Source organism: Megalobrama amblycephala, linkage group LG3, assembly GCF_018812025.1.
Source record: "Megalobrama amblycephala isolate DHTTF-2021 linkage group LG3, ASM1881202v1, whole genome shotgun sequence".
NCBI classification, from domain to species: Eukaryota; Metazoa; Chordata; class Actinopteri; order Cypriniformes; family Xenocyprididae; genus Megalobrama; species Megalobrama amblycephala.
Genome location: NC_063046.1, coordinates 55,176,715 through 55,204,219, shown reverse-complemented (window position 1 = coordinate 55,204,219; position 27,505 = coordinate 55,176,715). Strand labels below are relative to the sequence as shown.

Below are 27,505 nucleotides of genomic sequence, written 5' to 3'. Positions count from 1 at the left end.
GAACAGGTGTGTATAAATGGACAGTAATTCAGGACTAAACAATCTGCACTGCACTACTGTCATTGTGTCATACATGAAGCTTGCAGTGGGACAAGAACTTGTCACTGTACATTTTACATTTAGACGTACAGCTTTACTGCATCACACATTTAGTGTATTGTAGTGTAGTGTTACAGTAAAGATTTGACATATGTACTGCAATATTGTTTACAGTTATGCACAGCTCTACCCAAAGGGAGTTTATGTTTGTTGCAAATAAGGGTGTCATTTTTCTTTTGCACAATGCTGTGAACAAATTAGAATTGCAAAGAGCATATGCAGTAAAAATGTGAAACATACATATTCAATACAGTAATGTGTAACTTTACTGTATTTTTCAAATGGCTGTGCAAATAGTATATAGTGCTGTCTTGAGCATTTTCAGGTAGTGTCACCAAGATCTGACTTTTTTGCATTGGAAAACATTGACAGAGTAAACTGTCATAATGAAAACATGACAAAGCCATTTGACTATCTTGTTCATAAACAATGGTGTCAGGACTTTTCATCTTGATGACATTGACACTTTCATTGACACGAATACTTGCTTTTGAGGAATGACCTCTCCATTTTGAGCAAGTGACACGCTTTTGCAGGTTATCAACTAGGTTTGCAGTTTGTACTAATAGTTTTGAGAACTGCATTAACTGTTGTGCAAATGTAAATAGTGATGTGAGAAATGCACCAAAGCGACTGAGAAAAACTGTAATATATATTTTTGGCCTTATTTCAGTGAGTTAAGTTTTTTGTTTTTTCAATAACCATGCATAAAAGTTATTCCTTCAAAAACACAAACATATACATACAAGTTGCTCACATATTATTGTAGCCTAGTTTGTGCTGAATACAGTGTAATGACACTTTTGTCATTAATATGTTTATGAACAACTGAAAAAAGCACAAATGTCAGGGCATGTCAAAACTTCTCCAGGGCCCCAAAAATCCTCAGACCCTTGAGGGTTAAGCAAAACAGCTTGTCCGCAACACTCTTTGCAGAGATGCTGCAGAGCGCCACTGCTTCGGGGTATCGTGTTGCATAGTCCACCAGTACTAACGCTCTTAGATTTTGCTGTATTTGGCCGTGCACTCGTTTGGGTGGCTCGCCAATGTATTAGATTTCTCTAATACATAAAATAAGTAAGCTTGACCAGAGTTCTTGTGGGGAGAAGAATTTATTAAAGGTAGTAGTGTAGCACAGTTCTTCAGCAGCGATGTCAGCATGTCGGCCTTCAAAATATCTTAACCCAAAGTTCTGTCTGTGGGACAGAACTTTATACATGAAGACAAAAGGGCTACAAACAATAGAACACTGTTAGGACCTCCCACAGGAGATCGATCTACCCTGCAATCTACTCTGAGCAATGCTGTTTGTTTGTCATTCACACCCATCAGTTTCTGTGGGTCATACGTCTGTATGGGCCATTTGGTTCACACCTTTACAAACACAGACAGAGTTCATTGCATCTTAGTAGATGCATTTACATTGTGACTGTGCCTAAGGATAATGAAAATATACATAATCTTTCAATGCAAAGCGATGCCCCCGAGCGGATCATTCTAATGGCCAAATGAGGTCCATTCCAATTCTTTCAAAGGGGACCTGCATCAATGGGAAGAGGCGCAAAGGCACCTTTGGCACAGCTGGCGGATTTACCAGCTGACCTTCATGACAAGGCGCACACCACCTGCGCACATTCTCGTGAATGCCTGGCCAAAAGAATTGGGCCATGAGACGATTTAAAGTGGCTGCCTGTCCCAGATGTTCAGCCATAGGATTACAGTGAGCTACATGGAAAAGTACTTTCCCGACGGCTTTTTGGTACTAATAACTGGGTTGTATCTTGTTTTGTTTGAGTGTCTTGTGTGACTCAATACAACCTATCCTTCAAAATAGCGAAATATGGATAGGAAAGTGGACAAGCAGACTGGAAAAGTTGACCATCTATAGAACAGAGCTTTTCCAATGCATGTTTTAATGTCTCATTCTGGGACTGTTCCAGGGGAAATTCATTGCGCTCCAAGAGGATCAGCCTCTCAGCATCTCTGGTTCAGATTTCAGCGGTCACAGTTCAGCCTCTCCCACCTACACGGTCACTCCCCTTTCCTGCTTTTTCTTTCCACAAGAGACATCCGTACATAAATTCCCCAATAATTCACTAAAAGCAGGCCAATTGGTTCCCAAAATCAGCGGATGATGGAGGTGCGGGTTAACTGCCACATTATGCTTTTGTCCCCTAAATTGAATAACAGCGGACATTAGGGGATATTTTACCACATCCCTGTGCACACACCGTACCTGAAGCACGCGTCTTGTATCCAATGCCTCGGACTGAATCAGGCTTTGATGGATCTTGGTTTGGTTACATCTAAAATCCACCAGAGACTGATAGTTACCCCCCTTAACCCTTTGAGCAGTACGGTCCCACATATGGGATTTTTATTTTTGTGCCCCTGGGCGTACGGTCCCACATATGGGATTTAGAACGTTCAGCGACGTCACATAACTGCCAGATTCAAACTGTGCTTTCGTGCTTTGGCTGTGAGATGGATGCACGCAGCTCTTGTCATATATCACAGCTATGCAGTGTTTTCAACTACATAATGTTTCTTTTAAGGTTTCAGACATTTAAATATGCATAATCACCAGTAAAACAATACATTTAAAGTTTATAAAATACACACTGATGTCAGACATCAGTGGAAGCAGCAACAACAAGCCATTCAAATATAATTTGCCGACATTTATTCATTTCAGACACACATAATGGGCCTAAGTAACTATAAAGTTTACTCTATTATTCTTTCACCAGCCACTTACTTGCATATATTTCAGGAGAAACTGATGAATTCACCTGCTGTAAATCCGACTGACAGGACTAACTGCAGTGCAAACTAAGATGGCGGCACCCATCTCGCATTATAGATCAAGATAAAGATCATTTATAAAGGTTTTAAAATGACAAAACACACTCACTTACACATATTTGAGAATCGGAATATCATATAGTTGATGACATGGTAAACAAGTTTGTGAATATTTTAAATAAAAAAGAAAAAATAAAATAATAGCAATCCATCTGTCATACAGTGTTATTGTGGCTGTGTTCAGCGCACGTGACACGCATGACATGTCGCCATGGAAACAAAATAAGGGCAAATGTTCTAAAATAACGGTCGCCTTAAAAAAACTCACTCTGGGGGGTCAGTTAGAATATTTTAAACTCACGCTTGAAAGGGTTAATACTCACAGGTATTTGGTACCCCCCAGCCTGATCGGGGGCAGCCTGCGGGACATCTGGGACCCAGATCATTGTCGCCACCTCCATCATCGGACACCTGTCAATAAAATGCTGCGGGTGCCCGCAACGGCAGCAAAACAGGCCCAGACCTATCCACCACCCTAGTGGCAGAAAATGGATCAAGCGATTGGCGTGAAGATGGAAGATGAAGCAGCATTGGTCCCAGTAGTGGCCTACCCCACCCCCTGGGCAGAGCTCTCGGGCCACCAGCATAGTCCAGAGCGGGCCCACGCCGCCCCTGGGGCGGGACTCTAGGAGGGCCTGGTGGATGGGACTTAGGGAGAGAGACAGGTCGAGAGGAAGAGGTGGAGGGAGAGAAAAAAAGAAAGGGAAGAGAGAGAGACTGCTGGTAGCATTTTGCTGACCCCTGGACACGCCACCATCTGGTCCTCCGCCAACTGGATGGCCAAGTCCAGCAACATCAGGCGGTCACAAGAAGCTCAAGAAACTCCTCCACATACCTCTCCAAAGGCTGACCATTCTGCTGTAGGCTCCATAGGCGGTCCTCAGCCAGGATCATTGTTAGGTTGGTTCTTCTGTTACGTGACGTGGTCCTTAGAAATGCACACATTGAGGAATAATTCTAGAAGGCAGACATTAATCATCAAACATACAGGAACCAGGATAAATGCTTGAGAAAACCACATACAACAAACGAGAGCCGACCAAGACCCCCCCCCCCCCCCCCCCCCCTTTTGTTGAATTTTGTTGAATCCAATCTTTCTTTGTAAAAGGCATAAGGTTTATTATACTGATTTCAAAGTTAAGGATTCATTAGTTTGAATATACATTGAACCAAACACTATAATAACATCTTAGTTGATAATTCAATATACTTTATTTTTGACAAAACATCCCATGTTTCGATCATGACTTAACATTTTCGTTAGTGACAGTAATGTTTTGGTAGCGACCACATCACAATACAGAATTTTAACTCGCATACTAAAACACAAATGATTTGCATAATAAAACATATTAAAATTCTAATGATTTGCAGAACTGTATTAAAATTTTGTTTATTTTCCCCAAATAATCCCATTTGTCGCTACCAAAACAATGATGTCACTACCGAAACTTCACCACATGTTTTGGTTGTGACTGTTTCGGTAGTGACAATTTTAGATACTTTTGAGCCTAGCTCAAAGATGCTAATGAGTACATGATAGCCAGGGCTGGGGAGTAACGAAATACATGTAACGACGTTACGTATTTAAAATACAAAATTTGAGTAACTGTATTTCGTTACAGTTACATTTTAAATAGATGGTAATCAAATTACAGTTACATTCAAAAAGTATTTTAGATTACCAAAGTGATTACTTTGAATTTTAATGTCATTTATTTCATTTAATAGGCTATTAACGTAAGCTGTTTGAGGATTTGTAACCAACGAGCCAATTGTTTATGATTCTGCGACTCTGTCTGTTTAAAAAAAAAAAAAAAAAAAAAAAAAAAAACGCGCGCAGCCTGTTCAGATATTAACAACCTGCAGAGGCAGACATGAGATCGCACGCAAAAAAATGGACGGGAAAACAGGGCATAACGCATTTCTCTAGTGGAAATTCAAAGACAGTTTTACTTATAAATATGAAAAAGGACGTAACATCATAGTGCAATGCGAGCTATGTCTGCAACAAAACTTCTATCGGCTTCAAGATTCAACATCTTATCTGAAAAAGCATCTTGAGGTAGGCCTAAGCTGTTCTTGGTCTTTGAAAATGTTATTTTCCTTATTTACTCCTTATTTTCCTATTTACTCGTACGTTGAGCTTTATATGGTTATCACTAGCCTACGTTTAATATTTATAAGAATTTATTAGGTCTTTGAAAAATAACACAAAATCCTCATAGAATTAACATCCACTTGTGATAATTTCCCAAAATGTCAGGAAATATTTACTAAGCCTGTCAACAGGACGTTAACACAGGCATACGCTGAAAACAGACAGAGGAGAACAGACGCGCCACAGAGGAAATACTGCACGATGCACAAGCTCACTGTTCACGAAATATAGGAAGAATAATATAAATATTAAATTGGGGTTGATATGAATGTATCTCTGAAGGGAACTGTCTTCAGAAAAGTTTTGGTGGCTTTTCCTCTTATCTTCAGCGCAGCGCTGCTGTGTATAGCTGTAACCATGGAAACGCTATATCGCTGCTGTTCCATAGGCGCCACCTACTGTCAGAGAGTGAATTTGCATTTCATTCAGTCCGTCTGCTGATTTTGTTTTGTGCAGGTGTCTTATGTAGTATAATTTCACAAAGCTAAAGTCAGACCATGCTGTTTTTTCTGTTAATCTTAAAATTATACAATAATTTAAATGAAAAACAACTGATCATGCTCATGTTCATAACATCTTTGTTGGGACTGTGATAAAAATGCAGTGTTTGCCTATAATATCAAAGAGCTACACATATTTTTTGAACAAATAAACAACAAATAAATTTGCTTTAAAAAGAATTTGCAACCAGTATCAGAATTGGCCAATTTGCTTCTATTGGCCATGAAAAATCAAAATAGGTGCATCACTAATAAAAATTAAATAAAGGATTATTTTAAAAAAAATCAAATCGTTTTTTTCCCCGCTATTTGTTGTTTATATGGTTAATATTAATGCAGCTATCAGTGCACTAAGGTTAAATATTAGTATAAACATATTTATACTAGGGATAGGGACACAAAATTCTCATATTTCTTCCCAAACCTGTAAAATGTGGTGGTGGAGAGATGCAAAAAACTATTGAGAAACCGTAGGTGAGTCAGCTTTGAATATACGCCTTCTCTCGAGATTATTGGGTAGATCATTTCATTTAATTTTCTTTGTAATTCTAAATGTTACAAACAAACTTTGTTAATAAAACAATTTAAACCACTGTGTCAATTTGACTTTATACACCTATAAAACAACATATTTTAATAACAATATTTTATTGTTGTTATTTAATATATTGTTATCCCTCTGATGCACATCTTTACAAATATAATTTAGGAATGATATCAATAGTAATTATATGGATGTGATCTTAAAAGAAAGAAATATTTTCATAATTTGTTTATCAAGATATTGAAATTCTTTACAGTTTTTTTAGACAACCTATGTGTTGGTAAACTTAAAACAGAACATCAAGTTAATATGGTCATTTGTGTTGTTAAGTATTTCAAAGTATTCCAAAGTATTTAGATTAAGTTACTAAACTTGAGTAATGTAACGAAATACGTTACTGATTACTTTTTAAAGCATGTATTTTGTAATCTGTAGTGAAATACATTCTAAAAGTAACCTTCCCAACCCTGATGGTAGCCAAGCACAGTTCTGAACAGTTGTATACACATATAAACTAAATTTTATGGAATAACACCCAAAAAAGTTTGCTTAATTGCAGAAAAAAGGTGTTTGGTAGTGATGTTCTACTATGAGAGGCTATGAGAAAGAGGGATATTTGGACTAAATAAACCAATGGAATAAAAGATACATTGTTTCAGTAGTGACATGAAAATCATGAAAAAAATTCATGATTTAAAAATAGAAATATATATATTTTTTTGTTAACTTCACTTTAAAAAAAAAAATAAAAAAAAAAATCTAAAACATATCTTTAACAACAGCAATGGAAATTGCAAAATTTATTTCAATATCATTTAGACATGTTGAAATTTAGGGGTTAGGGTTTGGGAAAGCCACCTACCAATTGAAAGTACCCAATAAATTATGATTTTATATATATTAAGCTTACTGATGTTTTAAATATTATTGTGGGATGCAAAAGATAATAGAAGTATCTTAGTAAACATCTAAAATTTGAATAATTAAATGCTTTTTTATTTTTATTTATTTATTTATTTTGGTTGTGGCACAGCAGTTTGCACAAATTCTGTAGAATGGCCCATATACACTCCCTCTGAACAAATACAAAAGATGTATTTTCTAAATAATTACTAATACAATTTGTGGAAAGGTGGCAAAATTGAAATGTATTAAACATATACTTAATAAACACAGAGAAATATAATATCTGTTAAAAAAAAAAAAAAAAAGGTAAATTAGCCAATTTGGTTTAAATGAAGAATTGCAGAAATGAGTACACCCTAGATTTAATTCATATTTTTAAGTATACTGCTTTAACCCTTCTTGGTACAGAGTGTACAAGTTCATGACATTGTCACATCTGTCATGTTTAACTCCTGGAGGACAACCTCCTTAAACACCTTGATCTTTAATGGGGAGTGTAGCTCAACTCGTCTCACAGGTGCTCAAGAGTGTTAATATTGGATGGAATACTTGTCCACTGAAGGATTTTCACCTTGGGAGACTGTATATCATCATTGTCATGTTGAAAAAAATGCCCAACAACAGAGGGAATGAGGAAAGGGTAAGATCTTCTGTTTCAAATTTGTGTATTACTTCACACAGTGGTATGTAAATTCATGACAGCATTGATAAAGCACAAATCCCTCACACCTTCAGCACTCATACATCTCTATATAAGAGCTTTACTACCACTGAGCTTCACTACCACTGTGGGAACCAGGCACTTTTCACTGTACTTCTCTTCTAGCAACACCATAACATTTTGGATGTTGTTAGATCCAAAATGATTGACTTGGTCTCATGAGACCAGAGTATGGACTCTCAGAAGTCTATATTTTGTAAATATGGGCCTTGGAAAAGGCTGACTTTATTGTGCTTTGGCTACAGTAGGTAGTTCCAGTCTGGACAACAACCATGCATGTCACTTCTGCAGTCTGCATCTTACTTCGTGAGATAAACAGTCACTCTTTTCATAGCTTTTTGCTATCTCTGAGACACTTGCTTGGTATTTCTCCTGCTCTTTTTCTAGCAAAAAACATCTAATCACTAAATGAAAGCTTAAAATGAAGGCCTGATTATTTCAGGGGACTTGTCACAAGTCCATTGTTTTTTTAATTTCTGTCTTACTTTTGCCATATTTTCACACTTAAAACAATGATTTCCTCTTGTACCACTGTCCTCTTTTGTGCAATGAAATAAATCTGATGATTCTCTACCAAGTGTGGACCATTGTTGTCAGCATTAAAGGTGGGGTATGTAGTTTCTCAAAAACACTGTTTGGAAGTTAATCGGGCCGGCACCAACAAAAGACGTATAACCAATCAGCATTAGGCGGCGTATGATGGTCTAGGAGACAGAACGAGCAAGAGGGAGATATGAAAAAAAAAATACTGCAGAAAGAGAGATGAGACAATACAAAAGAGCTCAAAAGAATATCATTGGAATGAAATTTTATGACTGGGAAAGTGCTTTTGGACCCACGTTAATATTAGAAAAGCTTTCCAGGGCTGGACAGAGCTAAGCAGGAAGGCCTGAAAACAGACACAGAGACACACTGGCGACTAACAACAAACTCTTGTTTGTATTTACTCTTGTGTACTGTACGTTAATTTTTTTGTGCTTCCTTGTCGTTTGTTCATCATTTGCACTTTATTTTTCATAAAGCATTTTGTTGTGCGTCAGCCAGGGCCGCGTTATCCTAATGGGCAACATGGGCCGCAGCCCAGGGCCCCGAACGCTGGGGGGGGGCCCGAGACAATCCTCTTTCGCGTTTTAAAACGAATCGTCGTCACACACCTGAATCAAGAGTCACGGGCGCAGCGGACACGCACGCAGGAATACAACCAGGACAGTGTCGTGGCGTCTGGGTATGCACGTGCATATGGGCCTGGGTGGATTGGTGCCCCGCTATTACAGGCTTAACACCAAGGTATACTTCGGGCGTTCGCATCGCGTAATTTTCGTCATCAGGAGAGTTCGCGGTCGTCCGAACTCCCCGTCCGCGTGCAGCCCAATTTTCGTGATGGCACGGACCGTGTGTGTACTCTACAACAGCCCATGCGAAAGTGAATTGAGTGATTGAAAACAAAAGTCCACTAGATAGGCCTAGTGCGCAGTGTACACGCCGAACGCATCTTTCCGCAGCCACATACTTTTAAAGGCTCGCACGCGCGTCTGTGCGCGACACAGAAGCCGTGTGCATGTTCATAAAAATGAAGCATAATAGAAATAATGTTGTCAATAACTTGCTAAAGCCTATCTATGTTAAATGTTACTACTAAAATCATTAAGAAGCTGAATAAATTGACAAAGAAAGAGTCCATACAATGTCTTAACGATGATCTATTGCATGACCGTCATTTTTAAAGTGGGTTTCTGAAACTTATGCATGCAGTAATGTAAGTAGTACAGAATTTTAAATGAGTCATATTGGTTTTCAGAAATAAAAAAGAAAAAAAAAACCCGCTACATCTGCACATTTTAAGATACTGCACAAGATGTGAATAAATGTAACTTGTACACTCGTTGGGGTGGATACGTTTTATTCAACGAAATAAAATGCACATAAAATGTGATGGAAACATATTTAGAGAAGAAACTAACAGTACATTTATTAGGTATAAAACGTGCATTAAAAAAAGTCTGTGACAATAATTAATCAACTAGAATAATCTTCAGACACATCGCATCTGAAATGATGATATGACCATTCTGAAATTCCAAAGCCAGAGTCGAATCGGTCGAATTTAAACTTGGACTTGTTAAAAAGCCTTTTTTAATTTTAATTTTATTTTTTACATTTTTAGATCAGCAATGCAAAGTCATAATGATGGAGGAGCGCACATGAGCCTACTGTAGTAGACTACAGTTGTTGTCAATCATAGAAAAGTTTTTACCATTTTTGTCTGCATGTTTTAAATTGATAATATCTTATTCATATTAAAATCTTCGGACTCATTCGCATAAGACGCGCGATTATGGATGTCGAGGGGGAGGGGGGCCTTTGCGATCGTTAGCCCAGGGCCCCGCGAAGGCTTAACGCGGCACTGGCGTCAGCTGTGATAAACAGACATCCCATTCTCGCATTGCATGTGTAACAGTGGTCAGCTAGTGAGAGTTGTGCAGGTAAACCACTGCACACTGACGACCTCTTGAGAATGCGGTGTTTAGCATCATGTTAGTGTACTCACCTCGCCTGCCAGCAGCGAACAGGCCGGGGTTCGAGGCTGACTTGGAGCAGGGTGGTTAGGATTGGAGGGTTGAGTTTTGGAGGCGGAACAATGAAGAAAGTGGTGGGTTCGTTTGGGTTGATTTCAATTATTAACAATGTCCAACAGCGTTTTTGAAAATCTACTTACCCCACCTTTAAGTCTGAGAATTCAGTGGGCTATATAACACTTGTAATTGTCAAGAAATTACTTTTCTTTAAATGTTTCAATTCAACATATTTACCTGATGATCAAAAATTGCCTTAAACTGTGTGTTACATTGAGGACACGGTTGTTCTCTTAAAATTTGGCTCTCACCTTTTGACCCGCCTCGGTTATAAGGTCATGATTTAGAACATGGTCCACAATAGTGGCCCTTATTTCATCAGAAACATGTCTACAATCTTGGCCTCTTCGACCTCTGTACCCTGTATCATTTGTAACTCTGTGTTGTGCTCTGTATATATGTGCATTTAATGACTTATGCAAGGAAATAATGCCTAGATGTTTTGAGGGGTAAGAATTTTCAACAGAGAACCAGTATAATCCATTTTGATCAACATGACATAAGCAATTGATAAAGTAGAAAACAGGAGACAATTGTACATAATCAATTGCATGAATGTACCATAGCATTTGTTCAAAAGAATGAGAAACTGCTTTTATGATGTGCACAAGTGACTAGATGATGTGGAGGTTGATCAAATAGTTCAGTTCTGAGAAATGTACGGTGGCCAAGAGAGCTCAACGCGCTGCAAATGAAGAAAACACATGCAAATAGAAAAAACACCAGCAAATACAGAAAACATCTTCATCAGTTTGACAACAGATGCGCTGCAAAAATCCACAACACTTACAAATAGTCAAACGCGCTGCAAAAGTCCACAACACTTACAAATAGTGAAATGCGCTGCAAAAGTCCACAACACTTACAAATAGACAAACGCGCTGCAAAGTCCATAACACTTACAAATAGACAAACGCGCTGCAAAGTCCACAACACTTACAAATAGACAAACATGCTGCAAAAGTCCACAACGCTTACAAATAGACAAACGCGCTGCAAAAGTCCACAACACTTACAAATAGGCAAACGCGCTGCAAAAGTCCTCAACACTTACAAATAGTGAAACGCGCTGCAAAAGTCCACAACACTTACAAATAGACAAACGCGCTGCAAAAGTCCACAACACTTACAAATAGTGAAACACGCTGCAAAAGTCCACAACACTTACAAATAAACAAACGTGCTGCAAAAGTCCACAACACTTACAAATAGACAAACGCGCTGCAAATATCACATACCAGGCCCATGCAGCAATCTCAAGCCCTTCTGCGATGATCTGAATGATGATGAGGATGATGATGATGATTAGGCTACTTTTAGAATTAATAATTTAATTTGCTCCACAATAATTTATAGCGCATCACGCATAATTGATGCACTGTAATAATTAAGATTAGCTAATTCCTCATTTTTAAAAAACAACTTGTAACACCTACATCTCTTCTAATTTTTTTCAATACGTATGGGCCACAAGAGAAATATTAAGAAATAAATTAAGGTTAAATAGTGTTATCAGAACATGTTGAAGTAGAGCTCTCATCGCTGAGTTTTACTTTCACTTTCTGCAGTGAATAATTGACTGGGATTTGAGACATAAAATCAAGTAAATTATTTAAAAATATATATTATTTATTATTAATAATTTATTAATAATATTTTTAATGCAAAATAATATCCCCCAAATCATTTGTCCTGGCACCGGGACTGGCACAGACCACAATGAAAATGTTATAGGGAACACATTGACATACCTGTCTGGGACCGCTGGCTGGGATTGTTCAATGTTTACTCGTGGTGTGCACCTGAAAGGTGAGTTTTTTTGTTTATACTTTTGTTTGTTTACATTCTGATCATATGTGCATTATGAGCAGGCCTATTTGGAGCGCGTTTCACTATTTGTAAGTGTTGTGGACTTTTGCAGCACGTTTGTCTATTTGTAAGTGTTGTGGACTTTTGGAGCGCGTTTGACTATTTGTAAGTGTTGTGGACTTTTGCAGTGCATGTGTTGTCAAACTGATGAAGATGTTTTCTTTATTTGCTGGTGTTTTTCTATTTGCATGTGTTTTCTTCATTTGCAGCACGTTGAGCTCTCTCGGCCACCGCAGAAATGCACCAAAGTGACTGAGAAAAACTGTAATGATGTGGAACAACCTTGATAAGTAGGTTATTTATTTACCTAAGAAGACCTGGCAAACTACTTAAACCTATTTGAAATTCATACCAGTTATCTAAAAAGATATGAGAATTAAAACAAACACTTTCTTTGAAAAACTAAAATCTGAATGTTTATTGTACTAAAATCCTACTGATATGTCACTTGCATAATTTGGAATACAGTATAGATAGATAGATAGATAGATAGATAGATAGATATGTTCCAATAAATTTCCATGTGAAGGCAGGTTGACAACAGCAGGCTTGCTTTGGATCATTTTTTAGTTTAAACCTCAGGTTAAGGAGCTACTTTTAGCATTAAAATTCTTTGTGAATTACTCTTAGTAGGGGTGTGACGAGACTAAACTGTGACGAGATTTCTCGTTGAGGCGAAAAGTAGTCTGGTGATGTTGCCATGACAGAGTGTTAGGATGATTTGGAAAGAATATGCCACCGCTACGTTTACATTACGCCTCCACTATCGTTTTGCTTTGTATTTAAATAAAAAACATTTAATTAAGTTGGATAACGGTCGCCGCAGCTCCATATTTACAGAGCACGCGCGATCGCTGAAAGTGAAAGTAAACGCAAGCGTGCATTCAAACGCGCTTTCATTACCCCGCATTTGGAAAGCGGCTCCCTGATGAATACAGATATCTCTCAATATGAAAGCTATTTTAGGCTGGGCAGTGTAGTTGTAACCATCTCTTAGCTCTGTATCAAAGAAAAATTTGGTCTTATTCGCACTTTGAATATTGAGAGAGTGCGATGGTTGCACTTAATGTAAAGTGTTACCATAAAAATGAATAACAGTTTTCTCTTAATCTTATTAAGCACAAACAATAAGGTTTCATTTGTTAACATTAGTTAATGCACTGTGAACTATCATGAACTAACAATGAATGGCTATTTTTATCAACTAACATAAACAAAGATTAATAAATACTGTAGCAAATATATTGCTCATTGTTAGTTGATGTTGGTTAATACATTAATGTTAATAAATGAGACCTTATTGTAAAGTGTTAATATTTTCATTTATACTGTTTTATTTCTATGATCAGTTTGGAGTGGAAAGGAGTTCAGTTAGGAGGTCAACAGTTGTAGAAGCTCATAAATCATGTACAGTAAGGCCTGAAGAGACTGAAATCATACAGAAGAGAAGTCAGTCAGTTGAGTTAGTGGCAAAACCTTTTACAGTACTTGAGTATTGATGTCTTTTACTGCATATGATAATTCATACTCAGAAAGTAGAACTGAAATGACATTGATTACAAGATGATTAGTTAAAACATTTCAAATACACCTGCAGAATATTTTTTCTAGTCATGTATTTCGCCATCTTGTCTCGTCTCGTGAACTCAATCTCGAGTCTCGTCTCGTCTCGTGAGATACCTGTCCCGTCACACCCCTAACTCTTAGATTAAAAATTTACGAGTTCTACAATTAGCAGGGACACACCCCTCATTTTTAAGAGTTGCTGTTAAATTTCAGCATTAGGAGCAACTTTTAGCCTCAAGATTTTTTGAGAATATGACCCCAGAAGTATATTAGACACTGACTCCAAGGGTTGAAATGGAACGAATAATAACCCTTCTAGGACCATCGTAAAGATCCCAGGAAGGAACTCTCCACATAAAAAGCAAGAGATTAGGAAGCGACTCCCTAATAACATGCCATCGATTGGCACATGTCCTGCAGCAATGGCTGCCACATGTACCTTAAGCATTGCAGGGGTCAGCCCTGCTGAAAGCCGCTCTTCGAGAAATACCACCACTGGGCCAACCGGGTGGTGGATGCGATCCAAATGATGGTGTCCATTGAAAGGCTGATAGCTTGAGGCATTTGCTTGGTGTCAGAGAAAGGTAAATCTGTCATTATCCAGTCTACCTTACCTACCAGACTAGATGTCCTTTCACGCGGTCTAGAGAGGGTGATGATGGCCCTTTTCATGACAATGCTGAAAAAAGGGAGAGATAGCCAGCATCTCTTTGACTCTTTGTTAGCAGAATGTGCCTTGATATTTGTCCAGCATACACTCATGTTGTCCTTAGACCCCGGCCCAGCTATGTGCACAGAGTTCCCACTACCCCTTTTAAGGATCAAATGGTGAACCTAATCCCTCAGGCAGAGGCAGACCCAGCCTTATCCTTTCTATGTCTAGTGCATGTCATGCTCATTTATTTGTACCACACAGAGAGTTTCAAAAACTATGAGCATCCTGTTTCTGGGGACAGCTAACGGGAAAGGCTGTCTCCAAGCAAAGACTGCCCACTGGATTGTGGACGCCATTTCTTTGGCATACCAATCCCTGGGTGTGCCGTGCCTCCTAGGAGTGTGAGCACACTCACGGTGTTGCATCCACCTGCACACTAGTGAACTGTGCCTCCCTGACAGACATCTGCAGAGTGGCAGGCTGGGTTTCACCCAATACTTTATAATCTCCTAGTTGATACGGCTTCATCCAGAAAACTAATGAATATGAATAGGTAACTTTTGGGTGTATCACTTGCACTCAGTACCTTTCCCCTCTCTGAGGTGATAATGTGCACTTCTTTTGTTCAGGTAAGTTCCCCATGTCTGGTGAACACTAGACTGAACACTATCTTTCCGGTCTCCAGCACTTCTCTGTAGTGAGTCACAAAGAAGGACTTTGCTACCAGGCCCATTACTTGTGGTATGCCCCTTTTCATAGCTTTGCCATCACATGTATAATTGATGTGATGGGATGAGCAAGACAGACACAGTGGGTGTGGCATCAGGCCTCATAGATGGGTTTATTTAACATAAAAAAGGTCCAAAAAGGGGAGTGTCCAAAGACACCCTTGCCATGCTGGAAATTAGTGAAGGAAGGGCAGTGCTCAGTAAGGTCCGGTCCAGGTAAATGGAATGTTAAACTTCAGTCAGGGGCAGGAGGGGCAGAGGCTTGCTTAGAGTGGCTTATCTACCCATCGACCACCAACTTGTGGTTTGGTGACATGGGATATCCCTCCACACTCACCCTCCTATGAGGACACCAGCATGCATGCACAGGAGAAAGAGATCAGTCTCTCAATGAGAGCTGCACTCAACTTTTAACAGCGGTGATGACAAGGCTTCAAATGAGGTGGCGCTGATACTAGGGGGAAGCGGTTGGTCTGTCACAATTACATTTTAAAAGATATTTAAATAGAAACAGATATTTTAAATTGTAATACAATTTCATTATATTACTGTTTTACTGTGTTTTTGATGTGCCTTTGTAAGCATAATAGACTTCTTTCAAAAATAATAAAAAAAAATCTCACAGAGCCTAAACTTTTGAACAGTAAATCAGATGACCAGACATTAGGTACACATTGGATTTTGAATTTTTTTTTTTTTGAAAAGTGCTCCATCAAATGGCAAAAAATCCTATCTCAAGATTCAAGCTGTGCCAGATGGCAGTGGGGAAAAAAAAATCAGAATTGGTTGAAAGTGTGAATTCAGCCATAGTAACAAACAACATGTAGATTATATCTCAAAAGAATGTTGTTGTTTTTTATAGTAGTTAATTTAATAACTTTTTTAAAAAAAATTTAGGAAGTGTCTTGCTAATGTTAGTCTCAAGGATGGGAATTAACTGTATGCTTATTCTCCTCAGGTTTCCATGACCGTGAAGGGAAGCAGTACTGCCAGCAGTGTTTTCTAGCCCTCTTTGCCTCTCGTTGTCAGGGTTGTTCCCAGCCCATCATGGAAAATTACATCTCTGCTTTAAGTGCTCTGTGGCATCCGCAATGCTTTGTTTGTAGGGTGAGTAGGTTATGGATTCTTTTGTACAATGTGAATTATACCACATATGAAGGGTTGTGATGTTACTTCTGTCAGAACCACTATTGTCAAATATGATTGATAATGCATAGAGTTTGTATTGGTGGTATGGTTCTATTCTGGGCAAGAACTCCCTGCGCATCCATGCAGCCTAGCTTGGATGAGAGGAGCAATAACCCCCCTTAGAGTAAACAGAACAGAACCAACATATGCGGATATTATTAAAGTCAATAATTTAACACACACATATTTTAAGAATTAGTCTGATTCAGGGGAATCGTAAGGCCAAATCCTGGCTGACGAGAGGAGGAGCTGGGGATGGAGGAGGGTAATTAGCTCCTGAGAAATGCTATAGCTACAGATAATACTGAAGAGCTTATATATGGATGCTGTGATAGGCATCATATTCCTATAGGTTGACGCGAGTCACCTGGGAGTCAGCTGATGCCAGCTGATGCCAGAACTGATGCTAGCGCTGGATTGTGAAGGCTTGTGGTGGTGTAAAAGCACATAATGCACAATGTAGAGCAAAACACTTTTTTAAATAGCTTACTTATATACAGTGTCAACAGAATAGATGATGTGTTTTCACATCACATTGATGCAACTAATTAAGTCAAAGTCATAGCGCCACCAACTGGCAACAGGAAGTGTGTCACTTTAAGAATGTTTTGAATACACCCTCTTATTTTTACCTCATTTGCTTCAAACTTCATCAGAATATTATCAAGACACCACAGATGTAGACCTGTAAAAGGATTCTTAAACACTGTTGCCATGGCAATGCATCAAAGTTTAATAGTCTTTTGGGTGTTTTTGAGACTCTTAGCATGCTTTACACATCAAAGATGTATTACTTACAGTCAACAGACTCTGTACATATATCTCATAGAGCCTGACAACTTTCTAACTACGTCATTCGCTCCGACCAACGGGAAGTCAGATATTTTTGTTTAAATGTGGATTTTTTTTATTAATCAGGCTCTGAATTTTTATCGCCTTCATGCGATTCACACCAAACTTTCTCAACATGATGATTAAACATTTATCTGTTTGTGTGTGTCAGAGAGAGAGAGAGAGAGAGAGAGAGAGAGAGAGAGAGATCTATTTTACACTCTTACACCCCCCAACCTTGCAGAGGATAAAGTGGATGGATGGATGGATGGATGGATGGATGGCAATGTTATTTTTTTTTTCTTATTATCATCATATAAACCATCATTTCATTTGGTTTATTGTTTCAACTGTTTCTTAAGGGGAGCAGAAGAACACCATCTCCATGGTAAAAAACATGGAGGTGGTTCAGTCTTGTTATGAGGGTTCTTTGCTGTTGCATGAAGTACAAATTTTGACTGTATGAAGGACATCATGAATTCTTTGAAGTATCAAGCCATTTTGGCAAAGATGGTGATGCCTTCGGTGCAGAGACTGCAGCTTGATGATCAATGGACTTTCCTGCAGGACAGCTGTCCCAAAGTATACATCCAAATCTACTTAAGCTTGGTTCAGGGATCAGTTGTAAAATGTTCTTGAGTGGCCTGTACAGTCTTCAGATTTAAATCTCATTGAAAATATTTGGTGGAATTTGTAGAAAGCAGTGGTAACATGGAAACCAAAGACTATCAGTGATCTGAAAGCTTTTCCAAGCAAGGAATAGGCCAAGATTGCAGAAGCTTCTAAGTACTTACAGGCAGCATTTATTAGAGGTTATATAAAGAATAAAAGATTCTGCACAAAATTTTGACTTTTGGAGGTTGAGCAATTTTGTACACGTATGTTTAGAGCCAGTTTGATTTTTTAAATTGTGCATCAATTTTACATTCGGAACATTCAAATGTGTATGAATAAACTTTGTATAATAGTTTACTGATGCCTTTGATAAAATTGTTTTCATACAATGTTGTTCTCAGCAGCAAAATGTATTGCAGGTTAAAGGGATAGTTCACCAAAAAACTTACCCCCAGGGCATCCAAGATGTAGGTGACTTTGTTTCTTCAGTAGAACACAAATGATGATTTTTAACTCCCACCGTTGCAGTCTGTCAGTCGTATAATGCATGTCAATGGGAACTTTGTCTATAAGAGTAAAAAAAACATGCACAGACAAATCCAAATTAAACCCTGCAGCTCATGACGACACATTGATGTCCTAAGACACGAAATGATCGGTTTGTGCGAGAAACCGAACAGTATTTATATAATGTTTTACCTCTAAAACACCACTATGTCCAACTTCCCTGCACATCCGGTTGGTGAGGTCTGAAGTCGCTCTGACAACGGAAGTGATGTCACACACACATTGAAGTAAAGCGCGAGAGATCACTTCCGTCATCAGAACGCATTTTCTGACCTCACCAACTGGATGTGCAGGGCATTTGGACATAGTGGTGTTTTAGATGTAAAAAATTATATAAATACTGTTCGGTTTCTTGCATAAACCAATCGTTTATCGTTTATGTTCATATTATATTATTATTATGTATTATATTATATTATATTACATATTTTACACACACACACACACACACATATGTGTATATATATATATATATATATATATATATATATATATATATATATATATATTTATGGTAAATGTATTATTTGAGAAATGGTTCAGTCTCTTTTGGTTACTAACTTAACACAATTCTTCATTACTTTCTGCAGGAATGCTATAGCCCATTTGTGAATGGAAGTTTCTTTGAGCATGAGGGCCAACCCTTATGTGAAGCTCACTACCACCAGTCCCGAGGCAGCGTTTGCCAGGCATGCCAGCAGCCCATCCTGGGGCGCTGTGTCACCGCGATGGGTGCTAAGTTTCATCCACACCATCTGGTGTGCCACTTCTGCCTGAAACCCCTCAGCAAGGGCTGCTTCAAAGAACAGGACAGCAAACCATACTGCCACCCCTGCTTCATCAAACTCTTTGGCTGAGAAGAACGATACAATCATACAATACAATCATACAATACTCATAATCTTTATAGAACGCAGGTGAAAAAAAGTACACTTCCATAATGTACTTAAAGTGCTCTATTTTCATGCACTAAATTTGTACTTAATATACTAAAAATTGTTCAGCCAAAGTCAGTTCAGTATTGATTCAGTTCAGTTCAATGACTGTAAAATTCAACATTTATAAAAATGAGTTCAATTCGGATACAAGGAGCTCTACAGAAGACAGTTGTTATTCACTTTATCATTTCAATGTAGATTCAATGCAGTTGAATAAGTGTCTTGTTGTACATGGTTGCAGGGATTTCCTGCCATTTAGAAATAAGAGTGTCCATTTTTCATGTTGGGTGATGGGGTCTGTATTGTATTTTTGCAGCAGGGTTCAAGTCTGGGCAATGGTCGGGCCATTCAAATTCTTCTACACCAGACTGAGAAAAGTATTTGGTTAAACTTTATTTTAGACTTTACATTGTAATTACTCAAATAAGTACTAAGTACTATTAATTAGCTACAAGTACTTAGTTTAGTTTTCGTTACTTGTAATTATGCATAATTTACTGTTATTACTATTGTAAGTACATGTAGTAAAGTGTAACTACGGCACTAAAATAAAGTGTTACCAAGTATTTTCCTCAAATTCTCTAGAATGTCACTGTATGACATAAGATTTTAAATGATAGGTATGTGGTAGCCAATCCTGTTAATTATAAGGGAGTGGAGTGTTTGCATAGTGTGGTGATTTTTTAAACCTGTTCTGGAGACACATCATTACTGCACATTTTGGATGTCTCTGATTCAACTCTTCAGCTCATTAGTAGAGATTGTAAGACCTGAAATTGGTGTGACTGATAAGTAAAGATCCTAAATGTGCAGTGATGGGGGTCTCCAGGACAGGTTTGAAAAGCCTGTTGAATATATCACTGATAAATAACTGTAATTGATGAATTAATACAAAGGAAGGGAAAGTCTGAGCCCTATTAATAATACTGACCAGCTCAATTCATGTAGTACTCTATTGATCAGCTGATGCGTTAATTAATCTGGGTTAGATTGGAGAGACATCCAATATGTGCAGTACTGGGGTTTTAAAACCCTGGACTACAAAATTAAAAACTTAATATGCTTGATGCATATTTGAATAACAAATTTAATAATAATTTTAGATATCAAAACAACTTTGTGTAAATATAGGTTAATATAAATATTGCATAAATATAAATATTTGGTGCAATGATCTGTTTGGAAGATTAAGCTATTTTTTAAGGCCACTAGCTCACTAAATAATCATACATTCTATCAGGACCCCTCCCCCCATAATAATTAGATACAGCTGAATTGACCCCCTAATAATATGTTGTATTCTTGATGCTGCTTTGGTGCATTATATGACATGTTGTTAGCAGGGTTTGAAATTAAAACCTACCAACCCACCAAATGGTGGTGAAAATCAATAGCGGTGGATAACACCATCAATTCAAGTGGCAGGGTATGATTATATTCTTTCACTTTGCATGCCATCTTTTTTAGAACCCCTTTCTTAGGAGAAGTCTCCATCATTACCAAAATAAGCTTAATGCTCCAGTTTGTTTTTGACTTTAATTTGTACTCTTAGATTAGTTTTGTATACTGACTTTTGTACAGAAACAGCTGATAATTTTAATGTACTGACAGCCTGTCAGTTTTATGTTTAAACAATAATTTTGGAGATCTATAATAATGGAAATCTATAGTAATTATTTATGCATTAGTGCTGTTGGAACAGATTTCACATATCCCTCTGTCATCTGAGTGTGTTTACTTCATATCCGTATATGGAAAGAAGTGCATGTTACTACTATAAGCAGTGGAAGTTGTTGTAGTAGCTTGACACAGCAAAAAATTAACCAAAAAGAGTTTGCGAGCAAGTACCTAGTCACTCGCTAGTCACTCTTCAGGAACAACAAGTGATCTGGACCATTATTTTAAAGTGAAAAAACATTTGTTTCACTTTAAAATAATGGTACAGATCACTAGTAGTTCCAAAAATAACAACTGTACATGTCTCGGACATGTTAATGTTGTGTTTAGTAATTAAGTGGTAATTCTTTAAAATTTGTAATAGTTAAATAATAGTTCTTAATGAGGCTTATTCGGTAATTATTGATTACCTAATAAAAGGAACTATCTCAGTCCTAAATTTGCTATTACTTAATGATTAATTCATCTGGTTTCCATTTTAGTAGTAGTAGCTGATGCGTTAATGTAGTACTTATTTGTACACTAGAATAAAAAACATTACTGGTGTGCATCTTGAGACAAAACAATGGCACTGACATATTTTAAGATATGTCAGTACTAGTTGCTTTCAGTTAAAACAGCTCAAACATACATTTTAGTCTAGGACTATCTTAAGCCTTGTCTGTGAAACCGGCAGTAAGACTTATACTTTAAGTATTATACATGTCATGCACTTATTTGTTTAAATATATTCTGATTATCTATGTTGTTGTTTTTTTGTTGTTGTTGTTGTTGTTGTTTTTTCCCCTTTTTACATAATGAAACATTCAATGTAACGCATTGGAGTACATATGCTGTCACAAAATCTTTTTTTTTTTTTTTTTTTTTGTCTATTTCAGTTTTCAGTTTGACGACTTGTTTTTGTAAAGCTAAAAATGTGTTAAAGATGAGTGCTTTTGCTGTATTACTTATACCAAACAACCAGTAAAATAGTATGCTTGTCAGAGTATATTACTGTACAATGCCACCAAAGAAAATAAATCTCTTTAGTACACATTCACAAATTAAGCAGTAGACATTTCTTGTTAAGGCACTAAAGATACTGTGAACCCGCTACAGAATGCCTGTGGGGCAATGGTAACCCTGGTCTTCGGGTGGTATACCCAATATACCCGGCTGCCCGATATATAATGTACATTGGCAACAGAGATTTGCATCGCAAGCCACTCCCCGCCAGCTGGGTATATCGAACAGCGTGCAAATACTCACATTAAGTTTTCTACTGAGGAGCCGCGATGGGACCTGGCCGTGCCAGCGGAGGTACAGGAGTTGTGGCGACCGAAGTTAAATGTCTCTGTTCCCTCCTTCAGGGAACGGGGTTACAATAGTAACCTTGACGTTCCCTTTTAGTCAGTCACGTTTGGCGTTAATATCAGTGACTGATGAATTGGGATCCTTATGGAAAGTGCCCAGTGCCCCTAGTAAGCTGCCTGGTCCCCCCATACCCACTGGGGTGGAAGGAAGATTCAACCTCCTGGCACCTCTCAGGAAACTGACCTCCAAGTCGTGTCTCCCCAGAGACTTACAGCCAACTGCAGTGTTTCTCAACTGGTGGATGGGAGACCATTCTGAGTGGGTCCCTGAGAAAAACGTTGTGGCAAATTAGCTCAAAAGAAAAATGAATAATTAATTATAACTAGTTATAATAATTTATAAATATTTGGATCAATTAATATAATTAACTTAATGTAGTAAAATTAATATTATAATCAATTAACCTGTTTGTCCAGTGAACACTCAGTGTTAATATTAATTCTAAGAAATGTTTATTTCTGGGGTATAGGAAATAATTTCTTACTGTACTGTTTTAAGAGCATGTAACCAAAATCTGCATGATTAGGGACTCCAGTATATGAGCATGAAACACGGATAACTTTATATGTGACAAGAACAAGACTTTATTAACTAGACTAAACACTTAAACTACTCTAACATTCACACACATACATGCATACAGTTTACCAAGGGAAAGAGAGAGCTGAAGCACAATACAGGAAAGCACGAAGTTATAGCATTGTTTAAAATTCAGCAGATCAACCTTCAGCTTTGAGCAAACCATCAGTTTAGTTCTAACACACCCTTCTTTAAAAAGGGAGTAAGGATACTTAATGTATCAAATAATGAGACTAAGTTTGATACTTGCATGTCTCACCCATTTGAATTAAACTGTCCTGATGCAGTTTGTGGAGGCTCCCATTGATCTTTATTGATGTTGTCTTGATGAGAGAGAACCAGTTGGATTCAGAGGATCTTTGGTGAATGGAAAGACAAGGCCACAGCCTGGCACAAGCTTGGGGGTCTTCAGAAGTTTTTCAGTAAAGGAACCACTGTGATCTTGTGATCAGTGATTTTTAAAGTGTGAGGATATCACACCCTCTGGAGGTGACTGAGCCAATAAGGAGTTGTTCCTTTGGAGGGAACTTTTACGACTCTTTGTGCTCTAGCAGGATATTAGCATAAGACATTGGATTGGGTGTTCAAGAGAAGAACCTTTAACCCGCTCGAGTCGGTGGTCGCGTCGGTGATACCACCTTGCTTTTTTTCTTATCAGTATGAAAGAGACTCAAAATACAATCAAGAGTTATATTACATTTTAATGTGTGAAATATCTTCTTTTATTTGTGTACACTCAGAGTAAAAACAAAAAGTTGTGCTTTTTGCAAAATAAAGAAAACTAACATGATGCGTGATCTGTCGTCTCCCTCTGAACGAAGAAAATGAGACTTATGTCTAAAGAAACGTTGAAATGTCAGGTTTTAAATTGTGTAAGTCAAATCGAAAACAATAATCTGTTTATGTAATCTGAATGAAATAGAGAGATTCAAGTCGTTTGCGAGTCAGCTCATTCACTAATTCGGCCACGCCCATGGAGCGCACGCTCCATTCAGACGCAAATTCTTAGGCAATACATGTATACATTGTCGCAATCATGTATTTATTATTGTGGCTGTCACAGACACATCAGGTTCCACCTCCTTCCAATACCCACGCACACAATCACCAGAGTACTAATCACCGCCACCTGCACGTCATCAACTCTGCCATCACCACCACCTTAAATACCCAACACTCACACACAGTCACTGTCCGGTCTCGTTCGTACCACAGCTCCAATGTGTACTTACCTTAAGGACTCCAAACTGCTACTTACCTGCTTCCAAAGTCTCCAGTGTCTCCAGTCTTCCCCGTGTGCTTCTCCTACTGTGTGTGAGTGTTCCCAGTCTCCAGTCTCCAGCGTGCTTCTCCATTACCCATCTACAATCAACAAAAGAACAGTATCACTTCTTCTATCTACAATATCAAACTTCAATCATTGCCATATACTCACCGTTGTCTCTGCTGATATCAATAAAACATTGTACTTGCTTTTACATCTGCCTCCGAGCCGTCTCTGTTGTAACAGAAGACCGGACCATACCAACAAGATATCAGCATGAGTTCCCAGGACCCATTCCAAGAGCTCGTTGACGCTTTGCGCCAAGCACTCACCCCACAACCACCGTCACCGTCACCATCACCTGTTGCCGCTTCCGCTTCCACTTCTTCCACTCATCCACCGATGATGCACGCCAGTCCCATGGCCCGACCGGCGCCCTACTCTAGATCGGCGGAAGATTGCAGCGGATTCCTCCTGCAATGTGAGTTGGTCCTGGAGATGCAACCGCATCTCTACCCCACCGACACGGCTAAAATAGCATTCATAATCTCCCAACTGCAAGGCAAGGCGCTACAGTGGGCCGACTCACTCTGGACTCAGAAAGGTTCCGTGGTAAAATCATACTCTTCGTTCGTCACCCACTTCCGCGAAGTCTTTGGAACCCCCTCTGCTGACTCTTCTATCGGTGAGAAACTCTATAACCTAAAACAAGGATCAGATTCTGTGACTGATTATGCCTTGCAGTTCCGGACGCTAGCCGCTAGCAGTGGATGGAACGAACAAGCTCTCATCACCTCATTTCGTCAGGGGTTGGAACCCAGAGTGCGGTTGCATCTCGCTGCATACGAGGATTCCATCGGCCTCGAACGCTTCATCCAACTCGCCATCCGTGTAGGCACTCGTATGCAGTCGTGTCTCGATGAACACCAGGGCCAGCCACTTTCCACCATCTATTCCCGCCGATCCGAACCCGAACCCGAATCTCCCTCAGTACGTAAACGAAGGCTGACCCTGAACTTATGTTTATACTGTGGATCTCCGGGGCATGCAATCTCCGCATGCCCAATTCGTCCTCCTCAACCTTTGGTGAGTGCAATCATTCCCTCCATTAAGAAGATGAAACCACTCACTACTATTGTAAACCTTACTGCTGTTGATGCATCTGTTCCAGTGGTGGCGCTCCTCGACTCAGGGTCAGCAGGAAACTTCATCTCAGGCTCCCTCTGTAAACAACTCAAGCTCAAAACTTCGCCCTCTCCGACCATCTACCAAGTCCACTCCATCACGGGCAAGCCCCTGAGCAGGAAGAGGATCAGTCGCTGTGTGGGACCCCTTCAACTCCGTGTAGGTATTCTACATGTGGAAGATATCCATTTGCTGGTTCTGGAGGATTCCACCGCTGACGTGGTTCTAGGGCGCCCGTGGCTCGAACAGCACAGCCCCACCATCTCCTGGCGCACGGGCGAGATCCTGAAGTGGGGCGAACACTGCTTCTCCAGTTGTTTCTCCGAGCTTCCAGTTCCCAAGTCTCCATGTTCCAAAAAGATCTCCATCTGTACTACTTCCATAGAAAGCCCCATTGAAAAACGCTCCACCGATATTCCATTCTGTTACGCCCCCTTCAGTGACGTCTTCTGCCCGCAACGCGCCTCCAAGCTTCCTCCACACCGGCCATGGGACTGTGCAATAGATCTGTTACCGGGTGAACCAGTGCCTAGGGGAAGGATCTACCCCCTGTCAGTGCCGGAGGAGAAGGCCATGGAAGAATACATCGAAGAGGCCCTTAACCAAGGATATATACGCCCGCCTACTTCCCCTGCTGCCTCAAGTTTCTTCTTTGTGGCAAAAAAGGATGGAGGCTTGTGGCCCTGCATAGACTATCGTTCCCTCAACAAGATAACAGTTAAATTCCGGTACCCACTTCCCCTCGTCCCAGCGGCCCTGGAACATCTCCGTGGTGCCACTGTGTTCACTAAGTTGGACCTCCGCAGCGCGTACAACCTCATCCAGATACGCGAGGGGGACGAGTGGAAGACCACCTTCGTCACGCCCACCGGCCATTATGAATATTTGGTCATGCCCTATGGACTTGTCAACACCCCCTCCGTATTCCAGGATTTCATTCATGAGGTGCTCCGGGAGTTCCTCCACAAGTTTGTACTCGTGTATATTGATGACATCTTGATCTACTCCCGGAGCCTGGCCGAACATCGCCACCACGTTGCGGAGGTCCTCCAACGCTTACGGCAGTTCCATCTATTCCTCAAGGCAGAAAAGTGTTCATTTCACCAGCCCTCAGTCCACTTCCTGGGATATTTCATTGATCACAGTGGCATCCAGATGGAGGAGGGGAAGGTGGAAGCCATCAAGTCCTGGCCTGCTCCCACAACCATCAAAGAACTCCAACGCTTCCTCGGCTTCGCCAATTTCTACCGTCACTTCATCAAAAACTACAGTTCCATCGTCCATCCACTAACCAACCTCCTCCGTCATCAGCCCAAGTCTCTGTCCTGGTCCGAAGATGCCACCAACGCCTTCGAAGCCCTCAAGGAAGCCTTCACCACCGCTCCCCTCCTCGTCCACCCGAATCCAGACCTGCCCTTTGTCGTCGAGGTGGACGCCTCCACCACAGGAGTGGGAGCGGTACTTTCACAGCAGCAGGGGAATCCAAGTAGACTCCACCCATGCGCCTTCTTCTCCCGCAAACTCAACCCGGCAGAGGTCAACTACGACATCACTGACCGTGAGCTCCTGGCCGTTAAGCTTGCGCTGGAGGAATGGAGGCATTGGTTGGAGGGAGCCAATCATCCCTTTCATGTACTCACCGACCATAAAAACTTGGAATACCTCAAAGCTGCCAAAAGACTCAACCCTCGACAAGCCCGCTGGGCCATGTTCTTCTCCAGATTTGACTTTACTATCTCCTATCGCCCCGGCTCCAAGAACATTAAAGCTGATGCATTATCCCGTCTCCATGCTCCTGAGGAAAAGAATGAATCTCCTGAAACCATCCTTCCAGAATCCATCTTCGTGAATCCCATCCAATGGTCCGAAGAAACTCTACCCTCCTCCAATGCCTCCTCCTACACTCCGCCGGGTTGTCCCCAGGGCCTTCAGTACATCACCCGGACACGTCACACTCCACTTGTACACTCTGCTCACTCATCACTTGGCACTGGTCACCCGGGGGTCAATGAGACCCTCTCGCTGCTCAAGGAGCGCTTCTGGTGGCCCAACATGGCCAGG

The 27,505-nt window shown here is 39.7% G+C and overlaps 1 protein-coding gene across 5 annotated transcripts in view; it reads left to right on the top strand.

Moving 5' to 3' along the window:
• LOC125265725 (transforming growth factor beta-1-induced transcript 1 protein-like) overlaps positions 1-22,293 on the top strand; it is a 176,478-nt gene extending 154,185 nt beyond the window's left edge. For 2 of the 5 annotated variants that reach the window (XM_048186116.1, XM_048186115.1), the window contains 2 exons: positions 16,206-16,354; positions 19,039-22,291. In XM_048186116.1, the coding sequence (XP_048042073.1) occupies positions 16,206-16,354; positions 19,039-19,305 (416 nt within the window). In that variant the 3' untranslated portion in view covers positions 19,306-22,291. Of the gene's footprint in view, positions 1-16,205; positions 16,355-19,038 lie in introns of all 5 variants that reach the window. The other 3 variants (XM_048186117.1, XM_048186114.1, XM_048186118.1) reach the window with 3 other exon arrangements.
• Positions 22,294-27,505: the final 5,212 nt, after the last annotated feature.